The 20,669-nt window shown below is 41.5% G+C and overlaps 1 protein-coding gene across 1 annotated transcript; it reads left to right on the forward strand.

Moving 5' to 3' along the window:
- Positions 1–2,452: 2,452 nt before the first annotated feature.
- Positions 2,453–19,614, forward strand: papolg (poly(A) polymerase gamma; the record flags this gene model as incomplete). Its single annotated transcript, XM_080549215.1, has 23 exons — positions 2,453–2,607; positions 2,752–2,818; positions 3,005–3,086; positions 3,229–3,338; positions 4,061–4,114; positions 4,213–4,324; positions 4,557–4,646; positions 5,046–5,184; positions 5,815–5,887; positions 6,147–6,267; positions 8,784–8,868; positions 8,991–9,044; positions 9,312–9,431; positions 11,244–11,353; positions 13,680–13,801; positions 14,183–14,346; positions 14,564–14,673; positions 14,842–15,050; positions 15,338–15,415; positions 15,655–15,696; positions 16,228–16,331; positions 17,022–17,131; positions 17,914–19,614. 23 exons carry the CDS (start codon positions 2,453–2,455, stop codon positions 18,132–18,134), a joined length of 2,532 nt encoding a protein of 843 aa, XP_080405341.1. The 3' UTR covers positions 18,135–19,614.
- Between the last annotated feature and the right edge of the window lie 1,055 nt (positions 19,615–20,669).

The following is a 20,669-nucleotide window of genomic DNA, read 5'->3' on the forward strand; positions in this document are numbered from 1 at the left end:
AACTTGTTGTGATACGTATACACTGAACAAAAATATAAACGCAACACGTTGCCGAGATAATCCATCCACCTGACAGATATGGCATATCCAGAAATGCTGATTAGACAGCATGATTATTGTACAGATGTGCCTTAGGCTGGTCACAATAAAAGGCCACTCTAAAATGTGCAGTTTTACCACAGCACGATGCCACAGATGTCGCAAGTTGAGGGAGCGTGAAAAATTGGAGCAAAAACAAAAGTGTTGCCTTCAATGCCTTTATATTTTTGTTAAGTGTGTGTGTTTTTAGGGCATTTCTGCCTTGTTGGGATAGAGACAGTAGAGATTCACAGCAGTGTTCATTTCGTTAACGTAAATTGTGATGAAATATTTGTGAATATAGATACAAAAAAAGATCTTGGAAAATAAAAACGGACTAAATCTATTTTCATTTTCATTACCGAGATGAGACTAAAATGTTAGTGGTGCAGGCAGGTGGACTAATGGACATTGAAATTTAGTGTTGTTCCGATACCATTTTTTGATCCCGATACCGATACCTGACCGTGCAGTACTTGCCGATACCGAGTACCGATCCGATACCACAGCGTTTGAAAAAACAAAACAAAAAAACATGTTTTTTGAGCCGCATACTCACCTCGATGTAAAATTATTGCTAACACTTAGTCTGGCACTGCTCAAAACCTTTGTAAAACTCGTAGGGCCAGTTCCACAGACAAGACTAAATCACACTTTCAATGTAAAATCTCTATTGAACATGCTTTTTAGTCTAGGATTAGGCTTAATCCTTGTCTGTGAAACCAGCCCGTAAAGTTTTTGTAAAACTTAAGTAAAAAAAAAGAAAAAAAAAGAAAAAATTTGTAAAGTACTCGCCGATACCGATACCAGCATTTTTGTGCGTATCGGTGGCCATGCCGATACTAGTATCGGTATCGGAACAACACTATTGAAATTGCATGGATTCTTTTTCCCAATAAATGACGCGATTCTTTTTCCCAACCGTGTATGCATCTACTGGTATCTTGCAAAATCTAAGCAACGCAGTGCATCCTTGTCATTGGTTGAACACTGCCCGGGTCCTACCCCTCCCTCCCCATTATATGACACACACATTATGTGCCACACCCGCAAACAAGAGCACCAAATTAGTGAGTGATTAATACGATGGCTTCAACACCAGTTGGGCTCGGCAGAAAAAAAGAGAACCGATATATGGACACACTTTACTTTAATATGAGAGAGTAATTCATAGGCCTACCTCTTTTGATTTTATGTGAAGTTTCAGAAAATAAATCACAAAGAAAGAATGTTTCGTTTCTTGACTTTGAGTAAAGCAACATTCCACACTTCTGTTTGTGCAATATCCTTAGCTAAGTATTAGAGAGGACAGCATAGAGGCAATCACCTTGATAGGAGAGAGAGGCTAGGATGCAGATATCCAGCTACGGTAAGGATATTACACAAATAAAAGTGTTAGAGTGAAATGTTGCATTAAGAGTTGCAACAGCCACCTAAATCTGTAGAAATTCCAGCATACGTCATACCACCTGATGACTTGCATCTATCTAATCTCCAATACTTGTATAAACAGTTGAATTCATTTGAATAGAAAACAAATATAAAGCAGGGAGTCTCTGCGACAAGTTTTCGTCTACTAAAACTAGGCTAGACTCAAATGTTAAGAGTTTTCAAAACTAAGAAGGATAAAAATGGCTAAATATGACTAAAACTAATGTGCATTTTCATCTAAATAATAATAATAACTTTTATTTGTATAGCACTTTTCCTGCAAACGTTGCAGCTAAAGACTAAGAATAATTCTAAAATAGCTGCCAAAATTAACACGGATGGGAAGGGGGGGGTGACATGCAGGATATGTCGATGGACGGAATCAAACTGGGGACCCTGCGATTATATGGCATGATTATGATTAGCCTATATGACCAAATATGGCACCGTTATGACAGATTGATCATCTACTGAATTCTTTTAGTTATATTTAATTAACAAAAACGTACAAAACCACTGTAAATTCTTGGATAAAAGTAGGCCTAATAGTTTATCCTAGCCCTCCCCAAGACAAACTTGATCAAAGTGGTAAATTCCTCTCTTCAGGAGGGTAAACAAACCTGTCATGCAATAGCCAAGCTGCTTGTGACAAAAAAGTTAGCAAGAACATCTGACTCTGAAGTTCGTTGATACAGGCTAGGCATGTTAACTGATGAAATTCATTATTGGTAGGCTAAATAATATCTGTTTTGTACGGTAACAATGTAGGCCTAGTTAGCAACTGTGCTAATTGACAGCAGTCCAAACGGCTAAACTTACTTTGCTAAATTCAGCCGCTTCAGGACAAATTAGACTATGGCAGGCCACTACAGTCTAGGTAATTAATGGGAAACACTGGGTTTAATCTATTTTTCCCTCTCAACATATTCATATCAGGAACAGTATGCCCAGCAGGCAGCAGCCTCTGAAACACTATGGCATTACCTCAGCCATCAGCCACGCATCCCCCCGGGAGATCGATCTACAGTACACCAAGAAGCTCAGCGACTCAATGAAGCCGTTTGGAGTTTTCGAGGATGAAGATGAACTGAACCACAGGTAAGGCAGAATGTGGCATATACATATAAAATGAACGTATTCATTCAGAGTCTAAATGTCCCCTGTAGGAGTAATTGGTTGGTTGCTTGACCCTTTTTATGTTTTGGATAAAATGTTTTATAACTGTTTGTGTTTTATTTCTAGACTTGCAGTCCTTGGGAAGTTAAATGCTTTTATCAAGGATTGGATTTCAGAGATCAGTGAAACAAAGGTAGGTGCTTGAGATGGGGCATCTTAATTTGAGAAGTTGTAAAGAAGGCTGTTGCTGAAAGATGAATAAATTAAATGGCGAGTCAAAGGTGCAATTTACAACTTTGCACCACCTGTGGCAGCAAGGCAATTTGCAGTTCAAATTACAGCTTGGTAATATTATTATTTATTTTTTTTATCCCCTCAGAATCTCCCACCATCAGCAATAACAAATGTTGGGGGTAAGATCTTCACGTTTGGGTCTTACCGTCTGGGAGTGCATACAAAAGGTAAGGAGAGCGGAGGTCTCCAACTCGCTTGTTACTGGGTGTGCCTGTTGTCCTAGTCCAGCACTCACAGACCCCCGTGTTAGGGAGGAAGTACATGTTCAGCCTGTGTGCCGTTGGTGCTAAACGATTGTTTGTGTTGCAGGCGCTGATATTGATGCCTTGTGTGTAGCCCCTCGACATGTTGAGAGGACAGACTTTTTCCAGTCTTTTTTTGAAAAGCTGAAACAGCATGAGGAAATCAAAGACCTACGGGTGAGTCTTCCCAAAGAGGGACCTTTTTATTTTAGGCTGTGGCTACAGTTCTGGACATGTATCGGAGTTCTCATAGTATCTGGTTTAACTGTAACGCAAGGGGTGTGCCGAACTCGTGTGCCGATACTCGGGCAACCTGCTTGAAATGATGGGAGAGGTTTTGAAAGCCATTGAGCTGCGAAAGTGAGTCATTTGTCACTATTCCTCCTCATAAACGGTTCCTTCCAGTTACATCATAGATGATTAATGAGTGGGACATAATTATGGCAGCAGACGCATCACACATTCGTTTGCAGACAGTTAAACTCGCCAATATTTAAGTAATTACTCAAATATTTAAGTAATTGGTAATTACCCGTGAGTAATTCGCATATACATCGTGAGATGACGATAAAGTATACTTATAGAAAGCTTTACCATCACCCGCGATGTGTACAGTGATTGTCCTCTTGATATCATCGTATGAAATAAGTTACCATCACACAGAAAACATGGTGCAAAAATCACAGAATTTTAAGCCAAATAAATGAATCATTTCTGGATGCCACGTTCCAAAGTCTAGCATGATTCATAAGGTTTCCATGCTCGAGTAGTGGACAATACCGGAATATATGTCTATACCTCAATAGTCTCTCTATTTTTATAATAATTATCTATGTGCTTCTACATATATTTTGTGTTGTCCCTGGAATACATTTTTGACAACACATTTATTCTTTCAGGCTGTGGAGGACGCTTTTGTACCCGTCATCAAATTTCAGTTCGATGGCATAGAGGTATGGTGGGCTTGATCGTGCAGATTGTGTATATTCTCAATGTTTTGTAATCGAAAAAGTATGACGTAGGATGTTCCTGTCTCCTTGTTGTGGGCCAGATTGACCTCCTGTTTGCCAGGCTTGCTCTGCAGTCCATCCCTGACAACCTGGACCTGCGAGGAGACTCTCACCTGAGGAACCTGGACATCCGCTGCATCCGCAGCCTCAATGGTAATCAGTCATCTGTTCATAGCAGTGTAACACCGTTAATATCCGTTCTCATGTGAGCAGGCCAGTGCCGACACTATCTTGTTTGTAACAGATAAAAAGAAGTTCCAATACAACTCAACAAATGGAGTTAAAAGAATTTTCTGGATTCAAGATTTTTCTTTAATTATGGTCAACCTTTTAAAACTAAACTGGCTGTTGTGTGATTTATTTCTTCCCTCATGTTAACACACAGGCTGCAGAGTCACTGATGAGATCTTGTACTTGGTACCAAATAAGGAGAACTTCAGACTGACCCTAAGAGCCATCAAACTGTGGGCGAAACGTAAGTCTTGAGCTCTTGTTGGTCCAGACCAGTTATTTTAATCTTGTGTGAATCGGTGGGTGCTTGCATGTGCCATTATATATCTCCAAGTGTTCAAGAGTGCGAAGGATCTCCTACCATAATTCTGATTTGCATGATCAGAGGTTCAAAAGAACTGTATTGTCAGTTGGGATCAACTAGGCTTAAGATTGTCCATCATTAAAGCAGGAGCTCAGAACACAATGGTAAAAAGAGGGAAATGTAAAAAATGATGCCCTGTTACCGTCAAGGTGTGCTTTGGCAAATTAATCAGTTCCAAATTTCTGACCGTTAGGTCAGGTTGCCCCTTCTGTGCATTTGATGACTGCTAGGGCTCTGTAACCAAACGTCATTGCTCCCCTCCCCTCCCTCCATGCTCAGGTCGTGGGATTTACTCTAACATGCTGGGTTTCCTTGGCGGCGTGTCCTGGGCCATGTTGGTGGCCCGCACCTGCCAGCTCTACCCCAACGCTGTGGCTGCTACACTTGTCCACAAGTTCTTTCTGGTCTTCTCCAAGTGGTAAGGACCCCGTCCCTATTAGAATGGGTTATTGTAACAAATGGCTTTCCTTTTCTTTATATGTGGGTTTGGGTATTTTTATTGATCTATTGACCAAATGTTTATTTATTATTGTGATTCCCTAATGATTTTGGTGACAGTACACACACACACACACACACACACACACAATGTTGAATAAAGAGAAAATAATCTCTAATGATTTGAATGCTAGAAATGTACTTCAAATACAATTTCTCCCTGGACTTGCACTGGGTTAATGTGGGATGCAGTAGGCATGCCATGTAGTTCTGGCCATTCTCGATCTGGTGCCATGAAGCAGAGCATGTGAGCGCAGTTTAGTGGTCCGAAAAATCACTCCTCGCTCACAAGGATTTGCTCCACTCCCTTGCATTCATCTCTCACAGGGAAAATTACTATGATAGACAAATCAAGACTTGACTTTACAACGTAATTGTATCTTTTTTTAATCAGCCACCATATCTTGTGACCATGTATTGTGAAGAAGTAACTAATATTTAAGTGAAGGAAAAAGTGAGGTTCAGCCCCTTTAGTTGCACCCTTAGCTTTAAGTGCACAGTCAGACTGACAAATCATATCGCTCACTCTGTCATTAATCCTTTTTGGCAGGGAATGGCCAAATCCTGTGCTTTTGAAACAGCCTGAAGACAGCAATCTGAACCTGCCAGTATGGGACCCCCGTGTGAGTGTACATGTAACTTTGCTGTGACGCTGATGTTTTTTTTTATGTTGTGACATTATGATGTTGCTACAATATGTTTGTGTGAGAAAAAGAACAGGGCATTAGGCAATTGAGTTGGACACTGGCTAATAAGTGGGTGTGTGTGTGTGTGTGTGTGTGTGTGTGTGTGTGTGTGTATAGAGAGAGTTTTCTGGCTGGCTGGAGATGGCTACCATGGCTATTATATGGTACCAACAACACTGTTCTTTCCTGTCGGCAGGTGAACCCCTCGGACAGGTACCACCTGATGCCCATCATCACGCCTGCTTACCCCCAGCAGAACTCCACCTACAACGTCTCCACCTCCACTCGCACCATCATGAGTGAGCAGTTCAAATACGGTGCGTGGGAACGGGGGGCATCTGGAACATACCGCTGCACTATCAGTTCACAGCCTCTTGTTTTTGTCTCTTTCGCTATTTCTGTCATACTGTGTGATCAAAACCCACATACCTTACCGGTGTGCTGGGCTGCAGAAAAGTGTGTATAAATTGAAGTAGGGCCGCAAACTCATGCCCCACCGCATAGACTGCCTTTTATTTACAAAAAATGGGGGGGGGGGGGGGGGGGGGGGGAAACTGATACTGAGATGAGCCTGAAGTTTAAGTTCTGTCAACACAGTTTTTAGGGTGCTGCACTGTGAGTGTGACGAGAAACAAGCGTTTCTCTAAACACAGTGCAATAGGCTGGAAGCTCTCTTAAAAAAAGTTGTTCATCATTTGTAGTAGCCTATACCTGCCAGCTATCAACAATTGAGTCATTGTTTTTTTACTTTTTTAATACTTGCCTAAAAAGCCACACAGAACCTTTGGATGTTTTTAGCTATTTCCTGACTTGGTTTTAGGGTGATTGAGACTATATGGGAATGTTACATTTGATATGATCGGTTTGCTTTTGTGCATCGATGCCTCTGCAACATTCTCGCTGCCCAGGAAAATAGACTTGAAATGTTCAAATTCAAGCGGGCCTGGGGCCCATTCCACTAAGGTCGATTATCTTCTAAGCCTCGATAAAGTTCTAAGCCTCGATAATGTTAGCTTGCGTTCGGTTCCATCAATGTGGCTCAAATAATTCGCTGCTTGGTTGAGCTCTTTCTGAGTCAGATATAATTAGCCTGGTCGCGACGCGCACGTCAAAAAAGGCTCACAGGCGGAAACTACATCCCGAATGACAGTTCCTCTTTTAGGAAATATTAGTTCCCACTTCACACGAGATAGATAGATGGATAGGTTGACTGTGTGATAGATAGATAATTTGATATTTTGAAAGTGTGATCGATCGATAGATAGTTTGATTGTGTGATAACTTGATATTTTGAAAGTGTGATAGATAGATCGATAGATCAATAAATAAAAGAGTGTAAAAAAAAAAGAAAAAGGAAATGGTCTCAACTTGCATTGCTGTCATCACAGCGGTCTGGCTGGCGCAGTGGTACAGGCGGAAACTACATCCCGAATGACAGTTCCTCTTTTAGGAAATATTAGTTCCCACTTCACACGAGATAGATAGATGGATAGGTTGACTGTGTGATAGATAGATAATTTGATATTTTGAAAGTGTGATCGATCGATAGATAGTTTGATTGTGTGATAACTTGATATTTTGAAAGTGTGATAGATAGATCGATAGATCAATAAATAAAAGAGTGTAAAAAAAAAAGAAAAAGGAAATGGTCTCAACTTGCATTGCTGTCATCACAGCGGTCTGGCTGGCGCAGTGGTTAAGGCAGCCAACTAGAGTTCCAAAGGTTGCGTGTTCGAGACTTGACTAAGTGATTTTTAAATTTACATTTAACCGAAGATTTCATGCTAAGGCTTCAAACACCATTGTAATCGTGTCAGTTCTTGTAAATTAGCCTGCACCATAATTTTATAGCCTACATACTTTTTAGATTCAGACAACGAAATGCAGTAAAAAGTGTGTCCGAAGAGGGATTCGAACCACCGTCTAAAAATGACGTATAAATCCTGTGGCAGCGGTCGATACCACTAGGTCATTGCGGCGATATGACGGTTTGTAGCCTGCTGCTGATATCACCACAGTAGTAATATTCATTTATTAAAATATGAACATATAACAATAACTGGGGCTAGTATGACCTACGCATTTAATCGGTCAGCAATTTCTTGCCAAACCATTTCCCTCGCCTTGTTAATTGCGGCAGTATTGCACTATTTTACATCTTATTTTTCCGTCTTCATAAAAATCAATAATTCGGACTGCTGTGCAAATGTAGGACCCCTGCAGAGTGGAGTATCTTCATTTCGACAGATCGACTCTTCGGGGCTCTTTATGTCTGCGTGCACGCGCCCATATCGAAGATTTGTAAGCCTATCTTCTGTGAACACTGATGACACAAGGCTGATCCTCGTTCGAGGAATCACCTGAGGCTTGAATTCCAATCCCGAGTTGCCTGATCGCCGCATTTATTTCAATCGCCGATATACTAAGCCACCTTTAGTGGAATGGCCCCCTGGAGTGCTCCTCTGGTGTCTGGTGTAACATGTCTCATTGGTCACAGTGAGCTGCTTCAACTGGGGCTCACAGTTGGGGGTTGTTACTGTGTCATGGCTTGTGACAGCAGTGTAGTTTGGCAGTAAGATGCACAATGTTTTGATTCTACGAGGGTCTTTGTAATTGATGTACTTCAAGTTATACAATTTCAACACGTTTTTGGCCAGGAAGGAATTCCTATCACGTGGCATTGTCATGCCTTTCCGGTCGAGACTGCACTGCCTAATAAAATGCCCCTGGTGAGGGGACTTTTAATGTAAAGAAAAGAAAAGAAAGAAAGTTAATGTAAAGTGTTACCTCTTCTTTGTATTAGTTGTTTCTCTTCTGTGTCTGATATGAACAGGCCTCAGTGTCACAGATGAGATTCTTCAAGGGAAAACGGAATGGTCCAAACTCTTTGAGCCCCCCAACTTCTTTCAAAAGTACAAGTATGTATCATGTCCAGACCATGTCTTTTAAATGTATTAGTTGTTTGAATGTATCTTTGCTCTTTGTTGAAAGAGGAATGTGTATTTGTAGGCTAATTATCTATGATTTTTATTTCAAACAGGCATTACATCGTACTGACTGCTAGTGCATCCAATGAAGAAAACCACTTAGAATGGTGAGTGTTGGGGATCAGGGTGATGAAGATCCTGTTTTACAGGGTGGACATGTTTTACAGGGTGGACATGTTTTACAGGGTGGACAAATAAAGCATATTCACCTGGGGGGGGGGGGGGGGGGGGGGGTAGGGTTAGGAATTAAATGTATTGAGCAGTGCTCTTATTCCTCTTGTGTAAGTCATGTCAGCTGTGTACATTCTATTTGAATTTCATATATTCTATATGATGCCCCCCTCCTGAGTAGGCACACTGTTCTCTCTCCCCAGGATCGGTTTGGTGGAGTCCAAGATCCGTGTTCTGGTGGGCAACCTGGAGCGGAACGAGTACATCACTCTGGCCCACGTCAACCCACAGTCCTTCCCTGGTTCTAAGGAGAGCCGCAGCGAGTGAGTCCAGGAAATTATTTTTTATAAAGCACCCAAAAACTGTAAAAAAAAAAAAAAAAAAGAAACTGCCCAAAAAAGTAATACAAACCTCAACAATAAATGATAACATAAATCAGTGTGCTCTCAAAGTGGCACATAGGATATCTTTATATTGAATAGAATATATATAATGGCATATTATTATTTTTATTTATTTTTTTAATACAATATATTAATGGGCTTGGCTACGCCAGAAGCACCATATTGGGAACTATCAGAATGTTCGATTTTGAGTATGAACAGCAACTGTCCTCTAAAATGGAGGCTGTTTCCAAGGTGACCAATTCAGGATGAAAAGATGCTTCCGCACACTCAAAACGGTGTACCTAAAGCCTGGTACACACAGATTTTCTAAATCTTAACATATTTTTTTATCTGAGAGAGACCCCACACATGAAGATAAAAAATCATGTATTGAACAGTTTTGATCGTATTGTGGGTGGTGTGCTCCGATATTTTCGCAATACAGCACACCACATACAAAGATCTGTCCCTACGACAGTCTAGAGTCTCACCCCCAAGGCAGAAATCTCGCGTGATCAGGGTAGTAGTACCCTGACTGACCTGTACGAGGCAGCCATGTGCAACAGGGCAAGAAGAAGAAGACGACGCATCAGTCAGCTCGCTTCTTGATTGGCTACATTCCATTCCACGTCACAATCGGACTCGCGAGTTGTCAGTTTCGCCCACACACACGAGGACTTTTGATCGTGAATATTGAACACGTTTAATATTTGCAATCGTCGGCCCCAACCATTTTATGAGCAGATTGTCGGGAAATATTTACTCTTAACACACCTCACACCACAGGATAATCTTGTAGGATAATCTTTAGAGCCATCCGATAATCGGGCGTTTGCTGTCCTTGGTCGGAAGGGGAGGAATCGGGCCAAAATTGGCCAGATTATCTTTGTGTGTACCAGGCTTTAGGTATGCCTGAAGAAGGACTGAAAGCGTGTGCAATAAAAAACTGTTTTCTTTTTTTTTGAGTGTGCGGATGCTTCTTTTCATCCCATTTGATACTCTTCAGCTCCAGCACCTCAGCTAAATCATATTTTATATTTTAAGTCATATTTTCAAACTGAACCAACATTTTTAAAAACATGTTTTAAAATAATATAGAATATATGATGATTAGGCAAAAGCATCATTTTCCTCATAAGTGACGGTTTGAAAAACCAAAGTCACAGGTTGTGACATTTGGTGAAGACATATGATTACTTTCGGACTACAAGTCTTGTAGAACATGGTGAAGGTTCTCTTTTGACTGGAGTTTACTGTGAGCATTTGAAGTAGCACTGCATCTCTATGAATGAATGAATGAATGGTCTTTATTGTCATTGATATAGTACAGGTACCAAACAACGAAATTTGGGAGGGGGGGGGCTCCCCTGGTGCTAGGAAAAAAAAACTAAAAACAAGAAGGGAAAAGAGCTGGTTTACATAAATAAAGGCTATGTAAATAAATTGGTTTACATAAATAAAGGCTCTAGTAGTGAAGACTGATGGGCTTTCAGTGAAGGTGTTCATTATAAGATATAAGATATCTTAACTGAGAAGAGCACCCAGCGTACATGCATAGAGGTTGAAAGACAACTGTTGTACTTCTTCCTGAATAATCTGAGGGTATGGTGCTGTTGTATGAAGAAAAAAAACCTGTTGTATGAAATGTGCTATAAACTTGCCTTGCCTTGGTGCAATTTGAGACGTTTTTGTTGACGGTGTTTTGAAATGGCTTGATTTTGTTAGCTGACACTTGTGTTATTTCAACAGGACTGACTTTGTCTCCATGTGGTTTATCGGAATCATATTCAAGAAAGTGGAGAATGTGGAGAGTGTTAACATAGACTTGACATATGACATCCAGTCCTTCACAGACACAGGTAGGACCCAGTACAGTCCACTGATGACATTACTCTGGATCTAGGTAACTAAAAGTAACTTTTTTTGCGTCAGGCAACTGATTTTCCGGTGCATTTTGAGATGATGCTGTAGGTAGAAGCGATGGAACACTTTTCAGCTCATTCACCTCGGCCAAACAACCACCAGGAGGCATCGTTGAGCATGATGGATATGTTTACATTGCAAGAGTACTGTCCTGTAGCTTGCTATATGAGTTGCTTGTACAGTACGGTATCATATCTTCGGCAGGCAAAACATTTACTTGTATACAGTAGATTAACTTTAAGCTGTGAAGGATGTTTGAAAATAAAATGGTGGTTTGTTTGCACTGTGCGCTGCGTTGGAACGTTTGTAGTGATGTTCTGTAACTAAAAGTATGGTTGATGGGGAGGGTCATCTTTTTCTTGATCATTTCTGAGTAACAAAGGCGTGACAGTTATTCCAGCACGCTCTCCCCCTTCAAGCAGTCCACCTTGCTATACAGAATAAATAAATGCATTATTGTCCCACTGAAGCCCAAAATCCTTACTCCTGTCTCGCATGAAAATTCTTTGCGCTATTAAAGCTGACTCACTCTTATTCATGTCAGACTGCGCTAAACATTTCCCCCCCCTTCTCTGCGCTGTGAGAGAATGCTTGAGTTGGTCCCATTGCCTCGTTAAAATAACCAGATTAACCAGATTATCATTTCCACTGTTCATCTCTGCAATTCATGAGCTGCTAAACGGAAGTCGTCCTCCGTTTGCAATGTAGCAATTCACAATGTATCACATTATGTGAGATTTTTTTTTTTTTTTTGACTTTCCAGAAGATTAAAATAATCTGATGGTGGTGACAAATGTAAACAAACATGGATGTTTGCAAGTGCAAGGCTCATTTCCCATCCTGCAAACCTACTGTATGGGGGTCAATTAAACCCCTACTACCAATGTATGGGGGTCAACTAAACCCCTACTATATGGAGGTCAATTAAACCCTTACTACCTATTGTATGGAGGTCTATTAAAGCCTTACCTACTGTATGGAGGTCTATTAAAGCCTTACTACCTACTGTATGGAGGTCTATTAAAGCCTTACTACTTACTGTATGGGGGTCTATTAAAGCCCTACTACCTACTGTATGGAGGTCTATTCAAGCCTTACTACCTACTGTATGGAGGTCTATTAAAGCCTTACTACCTACTGTATGGAGGTCTATTAAAGCCTTACCTACTGTATGGAGGTCTATTAAAGCCTTACTACCTACTGTATGGAGGTCTATTAAAGCCTTACTACCTACTGTATGGAGGTCTATTAAAGCCTTACCTACTGTATGGAGGCCTATTAAAGCCCTACCTACTGTATGGAGGTCTATTAAAGCTCTACCTACTGTATGGAGGTCTATTAAAGCCTTACTGCCTACTGTATGGAGGTCTATTAAAGCTCTACTACCTACTGTATGGAGGTCTATTAAAGCCTTACTACCTACTGTATGGAGGTCTAAAGCTTTACCTACTGTATGGAGGTCTATTAAAGCCTTACCTACTGTATGGAGGTCAATTAAACCCTTACTACCTACTGTATGGAGGTCTATTAAAGCCTTACCTACTGTATGGAGGTCTATTAAAGCTTTACTACCTACTGTATGGAGGTCTATTAAAGCCTTACTACCTACTGTATGGAGGTCTATTAAAGCCTTACCTACTGTATGGAGGCCTATTAAAGCCCTACCTACTGTATGGAGGTCTATTAAAGCTCTACCTACTGTATGGAGGTCTATTAAAGCCTTACTACCTATTGTATGGAGGTCTATTAAAGCCTTACCTACTGTATGGAGGTCTATTAAAGCCTTACTACCTACTGTATGGAGGTCTATTAAAGCCTTACTACCTACTGTATGGAGGTCTATTAAAGCCTTACTACCTACTGTATGGAGGTCTATTAAAGCCTTACTACCTACTGTATGGAGGTCTATTAAAGCCTTACCTACTGTATGGATGTCTTGGCGGTTCTCACGTTCAATTACTTGATTATCCATTGTTGATAATTACTTCGATAAGTTCCTGATTCATTTTTAGAGGTCATTCCTTGCCCTCACCCCCCAAAATCTTGATGAAATGTCAAACTTTTTAGGGAATCATTCATTTGGTTTCATTTACTTAACTTTTCATTGGAGACACAAGGACAACACAATTACCGACTGAGTTTTACTTGCTATGCTTTTATACCTGCACAAAGTTTGCACCTACTTTTCATAAGAGAATTAAATACAAGAAACAAAGCCAACAACATGAAATATAATAATACTATTATTTTCTTAATTTGCAGTGTACAGACAAGCCAACAACATCAACATGCTTAAGGATGGGATGAAGATCGAGGCGACACACGTGAAGAAAAAGCAGCTCCACCAGTACCTCCCTCCTGAACTGGTTCAGAGGAAGAAGAGGGTAAGATAAAGGAACCTAGTGATGGTCCAGAATCAAATAAATGGGGAACCTATATTAACTGGTCTCGTGGTGGGAGAGTGCTTCCTCCAACTCTGGGTCAAGGGTCAGAACAAAGAGATGGATGGGTGTGACACTCTCTTTCAACCTGCCTATCTTTCTCCTTGTTCAAACCAAATGACCCGGAGAGGTGCACTGGACACCATCTAATATTAGAATGTTGTTTATTATCGATCTTGGTGATTTCTATGCAGCACTAATAATTAATCATGTGTTCCTTATAAGAACAGGCATTTGAACCTAATCATTTGTGCTGTACTTTTCCCATCCCTCTTCCTGTTCTGTTTCATCTCCCTCCTCTCTCTCACCTCTCTCTCACTGCAGAGCATAGCTGATCTGAATCGCAGCTCCAACGGCGGAGGCTCTAAGCGCGCCTCTCTAGACAGCAGCCAGCTGGACAGCTCAAGAGAGACAGATTCAGGGACGCCCTTCAGCTCACCAACCCCCATCAGCAAGCCCTCCGTACCCGCTGCAGACACTGACAACAGGTGTGGCCACGTGTAAACCGTTAAAAACAAAAGAAAAACACAAAAAAAAGAAATTAGTCCTGCATTTCCTCGGTAAAAGGATAGTTCTGTTATTAACACGGAGCATACATTTAGGCCACTGAATTGAATTCTACTTGCTATATGTAAAGCACTTTGAATTGCCCCTGTTGTATGACATAGTGCTATAGAAATAAACTTGCCTTGCCCTGTGGTGCAGCCCCACACCCCTGAAGACACCCGTCCCTCTGTGTGTGGACAGCTCCCCGGCGTCTGACGTGTCTCCAGCCAGGACGGAGCAAGCGATGTCCATCTCAGTCATCGCCTCAAGTGAGCATCATCCTCTGAGCTTTTCCCAGCCTACATGTATCGTGGCACACAAATGTACCGTAGTTGTTTTAAGTTGCTTTGGATAAAAGTTTAATGTCAAAAATGGAATGTATCCTTCCCTTGTTCTCTCTCGTTCTCTCTCTATTTATTAATCTCTCTCTCTCTCAGTAGACACTGCCGATGTGGTCCCCCAGGCGGCGCCCTCTGCGAGCAGCGCCAACCTCATTGTGACAGGTGAGAGTGTGGACCCCGACAACACCAGCCCCACAGAGAAGCCCTTGCCCAACGGTGTGGGAGCCCCCGTCAATGGAGCTGCTGCACCCAAAAGACCCCACTCACCCACAATGGGGGAGCAGTCCAAGAAGGTCCCAGTGCCGGTGAGGAGAGAGCGATCAAATGCAACTGATTAGTTAGTTGTATTGGTTTCACCAGTCGTGCACCGTAATGCTCCCAGTATTTTAACTGGGATATATAAACTGACTCTAATTGTCTCTCTTTTTTTTTTTTTTACACAATCTCCATGAGAAGATGACAGTTATGTATGTAGTGCAAGTTCTAACAGTGTGAAAATCAGTTGTTAGCAGTGTAATCACAACTTTTTCAGGATTCACACTGTGATGTCTGAGGACTTATGATGCTCACTTTGTCTCTCTTTTTGCCACAGCTTGTGTCCACTGATGATGACTCTGCATTTAAGGAGCCGTACCCCCCTTCAAGTGATGGCCTGGAGTCAGGGGATGGGGTGAGTTACTATTTCAACCCACTTGCAAATTACTTAAAAGAAATGCTAACCTCACGCAATATTCTGTAGAAACAACTATGTCTTGTTGTCCTTAGTGTAGGCTGGATGATCAGATGGACTAGTCAGCTTGCTGTCAAAATGTCAGTTAGTTAAATCCTGCCTGGTTGAGGATTTCCTCTTTTGACTTCCTCCAAACACAATGAATTGACTACATTGAATTTGTTTTCTCTTTTTTCTAGAAGTCAAGGCCAATTCCAACCATTGACACAACAAGAGTACAAGTAATTAACTTTTTACTCGCCTTATTAATGTCCAAAGTAGTAGCAGTTTTGTGTCTATGACGTTGGTATTCATCTTTACATCGACTGAAGTTTTTGTATTTTGCATTTGTTAGTCTGCATAAAATGCTTGTAAACTCATAGGCAGATTTACTGGTTGTGGCAAGTCACTTGTACAAATGTGCAACATTTGGGCACCCCTAGTCAACATGCCTTTTACAATTTATATCTTAATTATGTCTTGCCATAAATATGTGACATTTACAAAGATTATCCCACGGGGGGTTCTATAGTAAACAATGGAAATTGCAAACACCGAACAAGCACATCTCCTGTCCCGTTAGAGCTACAGTCGTGTCATTTTGGACATATTTGCATCTCCTCAAAAGAAAGTTTCCTATAAGGACTTATATAATTTCTGTACTTACATCATATGTAGGGGACATGTTTACTGTAGACTTAATTATGATTGTTGTTCATTAATTCTTCTGGAGGTAGTATCATGTGTGACTGTGTTCATTTGTGCGTCTCCAGAGACTTCCCAGCATGGAGTTACCAGACGCATCCTCTCCCCTTCCCTCCAGCAACCGCTGTCGCATTGTCAAAAACTCCATCAAACTAGCCCTCAACAGACACAGGTAAACACTCAACTAGCCCTCAACAGACACAGGTAAACACTCAACTAGCCCTCAACAGACACAGGTAAACACTCCATCAAACTAGCCCTCAACCGACACAGGTAAACACTCCATCGAACTAGCCCTCAACAGACACAGGTAAACACTACATCGAACTAGCCCTCAACAGACACAGGTAAACACTACATCGAACTAGCCCTCAACAGTCAGACACAGGTAAACACTACATCGAACTAGCCCTCAACCGACACAGGTAAACACTCCATCGAACTAGCCCTCAACCGACACAGGTAAACACTCCATCGAACTAGCCCTCAACAGACACAGGTAAACACTCCATCGAACTAGCCCTCAACAGACACAGGTAAACACTCAACTAGCCCTCAACAGACACAGGTAAACACTCCATCAAACTAGCCCTCAACAGAAGCAGGTAAACACTCCATCGAACTAGCCCTCAACCGACACAGGTAAACACTACCTTTACACACCTGATACTACTCTGTGTAAACATGGAGCGATGGAATGTTTGATTTCAGAGTAAATATCCCTTTAATCCCTTAGGAAGAGTTGCAAGAAAGGAGAGGAGATTGAAAAATCCAATTGAAAGCTGGGAATGATTTTAGTGCTGCTATTTTTTTTTATGCCTCAATTGATTCTTAAAAATCTTTCTCTCCTCATTTCATGTAGCATCACACCCCTGAAGATGCCCGTCCCTCTGTGTGTGGACAGCTCCCCAGCGTCTGACGTGTCTCCGGCCAGGACGGAGCAGGGCATGTCCATCCCAGTCATCGGCTCAAGTGAGCATCACTAATCACAGCTATACCCGGTCTACATACCTAGCCTGTTTCAATATCACTCCTGAATGTGCTAACTTGAGTACTGCTGACGGTTAGGCTTGTCCTGGTATCGCGGGGGGTATTCCATCAATGACGCGAAAGGAAAATACAGGCTTATTCTGATAAATCTCACGAGAGTTAGCCAAAATAAGTGTGGATTTTCCTTTAGCGACGTTGATGGAATACCCCCCCAGGTTTCTAAAACCTTCCTGCCAAAATACTTGCAACACCTGTAATACTTTTTAAGAAGTACAATACTACCAAGTGGAATCTGTGTGCCACCTGCTGCAGCAGCACATGGTCCAGGTGACAGACGTTTCCCTCCCGTATTTTACAGCATGTCCACAAGCTAAATCTAGTGGCCTATTCAGTTAACAAAAGTAATCACGGTTGTATTCTGTCATGTGCTTGGCAGTTCATGTTTGAAAACGTTTATTTTTCCTACTTAAGACCTGCCTCTGCATTGCTAATCTATGTCAACAGGTCACTTCGCACTTGTGTATAGGCTTCAGAATATTTTTTTCTCACTCTCTGTAGCAGGCTATACATCTTCCACAGTCTCTGATCACGTCTCGTGTATTGCATATGCCACTTTATTCATTTGATTAACATTGGCTTATGTTCTTGGCTAGTGTATTAGCAACACATATAGCGTGTACACCATATGCTACCAGTAAAACCTTCCAATGACCCCAACCCTACCCTGACGGTCATCTCTCCTCTCTCTGCCTCTGTCATCACAGCCTCCCTGGCGCCCACTGCTGGCAGCACAATCCCCACAGTAGTCAGCAGGAGTGTGGACCCTCGCCTCTGCTCCACCACAGAACACACGCTTCCTCTCTCTAACATTGTGGGAGGTCCCGTCAACGGAGCCTCGCCCAAGAGGCCCCACTCGCCCTACGTGGACGAGCAGTCCAAGCGGCTCAAAGAGACGGAGCAGGCTAAATACACATTATGTGAATAGAAATGTGAACGGATGGATGTGGCGCGCGGGTTATCATCCCAATACCAATAACGACGTGCGTTCGCTCGATGCGGTGGATACTTTCTATTGTTCTCACTGAGAGAGTTGCTGGAAGCGGTCTCTTCTCCCCAACAATAAGAGTTGCCGTGTGGTTCAAAAACTCCAATCCAACTAACTTTCAGTCTCGACAGTTCACCGCTCCATCCCCAAACTAATTTAAGTCACATGGCCCGGAAATGCTTGTCCAACACTGACTGCAAACCTGAAAGAGTCATCTTGGCGAAAAGTGTGAGGCGCTGATGATTTTAAACACCCTCTGCCACTGGATGACGCCGGACGACCAGTTCTTACCGAGAGAACAAGAAGTCACTTAAAAGACAAATGGTTAGAGAGAGAGCTGTCACTGTTGTTGTTGGGGGTTTTTCTTGTGTTTCTTTTTTTGTTTTAAATTGCCTTAAATGAGTCCATGTCTGCTACACACCTATTTGGGTGAAATTGAACTTGTACAGTCGGTGTAGCTTATGTACATAAACTCAGCTTAAAAAAAGAAAAAGAAAAAAAATCACTGTTAGTCTTTCTATACAGTTGTATTGTAGTTTTTATAACCCAAAAAAAAAAAGTTTAAAAAATGGTTTTGTTTTTTTTCCACTGTGTCAAGAAAATGTACCCCCCCCCATCATGAGTTTTTTTTTTTGTAATTGATGTATAGGTTTCAATATAGTTACAGGGAGGACCTTGTGGATTTTTGCTAGCACTTGCACAGCATCATAACCATGACCATATCTATAACCTCAACCCGTAGACTCTTATTGTCTCACAGCCTTCGGACCTAGTAGACCTAGCCCTAGCCCCTGAATGAACCCATATTATCTTCTCCTGACCTCACCCGGCCTTTGACACCTGAGAGGGATCGCGGGGATCGTAAAGGTTGTGATGCTGGGTCATGGTTATGAAGTTAGCCAGTGACTGGATTTTTGGTGATTTGTGAAAATGGTTTAAAGCTTTTGCTGGTCCGTGTGTGTGTGTGTGTGTGTGTGTGTGTGCGTGCATGCGTGCTCAGATTCCCTTAGTATTGGGTGTTGGCCCTCTGCACCTCCTGTGGAGGTTCTTAAAATAGTGTATCCTGAGGTCATGGTTGAGGAGAGACGGTGACGTCACATTTCTTCTGCTCTCTTTTCCAAACAATGGTTTCTCTGCACTGCCCTGGCTGGTGTACAGAAAGCATCTATGTGTTGAAAAAGGCTTATTTCTTCATTATTGGGGTTTTTTCTTGTCACTTTATTTATATTTGCATATTTGTACCACGTAATTTTTTTTAATACCTTACATAGCAGTTAGGTTTATTTCTGAATTACATCTTCTTCACCACTCTCTTTCAAACTTCTCATTCACGTTGCTTTTGAAAACTGATCAAGATGTTTTTTTTGTTTTTCTTTTTTAGGGTAATAAATTGTATTTGAAAGGGTATTTTTGTATGTAATGTATATCACCTCCTTTGAAAGAGTTCATTAAATCCATAAACCCCCTAGTTCTCTGGTCTTGTGCTTGCGTTGGGTTTTTGTGTAAAGTAAATATAAGGTATGTGATAAAAAGAGAATCTGTGTCTTGGCAGCTATTGGAATGCCTTTTTTTAAGAACTCATAGTTTTATTTTATAGTTCCGTGGACACATGCGACATCAATTATCTGTCCCGTGGCACATTAATTTGTAGTCTTCTAGACCACTGCTGTAACCTACATTTACATTTACATTTTTGGTAGATGCCTTATTCCAAAGTGACTTAAGGCCAATGCACACGGCGTGCGATTTTGTCACACGACAACATTCGATTCTCAATTCTTTGAATTATTTCAATTGGTGTGACTGTGAATGGAGAATCGAATGTTGTCGTGCGATAATATCGCATCGCACGCGTGTGCATTGTCTCATTCAAAACAATGGAAACAAATTCGGCGGTGCGACAAAATCGGGGCCGTGTGCATTGGCCTTTACAATCAATACATTTGACTAAGCAAGTGAATCATCAATCCACCAGTCGTAGCAGGAAGAGTAATCTAGCTCAGGCCAGCAGCCACTAGCAGTCGTAATCTCATGAGAATCCATGTTACCTCACTGGAGCCAAGAGTTAACAAGCACTTGAAAATATTTGTTACACTTTATTTAAAACATTTATTATGCCCACATAATTCTCCCATGTTAATTATATATGTTATGATATATACGGCCAGATTATAGGATACCCTGCGTACAGTGTAATGCCTTCAGTGGTGTCATGAACTTCAGTAATGACTTTTGACACATTAATAATGAAAATATGTTTGACAGCTGTCAATGTAATTAATCAAAATGTCCATCAAACAGCTGGGAGCCTTACTGTACCTTAAAATATCACGATGGTTAGTTATGTAAGAAAATGCAATGCATAATGCAATATGTCATCAGCCTACCACTAGGGGCACAAGAGGACTTGTTATAAAAGTGTCCAACATCTGAACAGGCTAATGGAATTGGATATAGACATTGCAAAAGGACAGC

Source organism: Nansenia antarctica (assembly GCF_963989245.1).
Source record: "Nansenia antarctica genome assembly, chromosome: 19".
NCBI lineage: Eukaryota > Metazoa > Chordata > Actinopteri > Argentiniformes > Microstomatidae > Nansenia > Nansenia antarctica.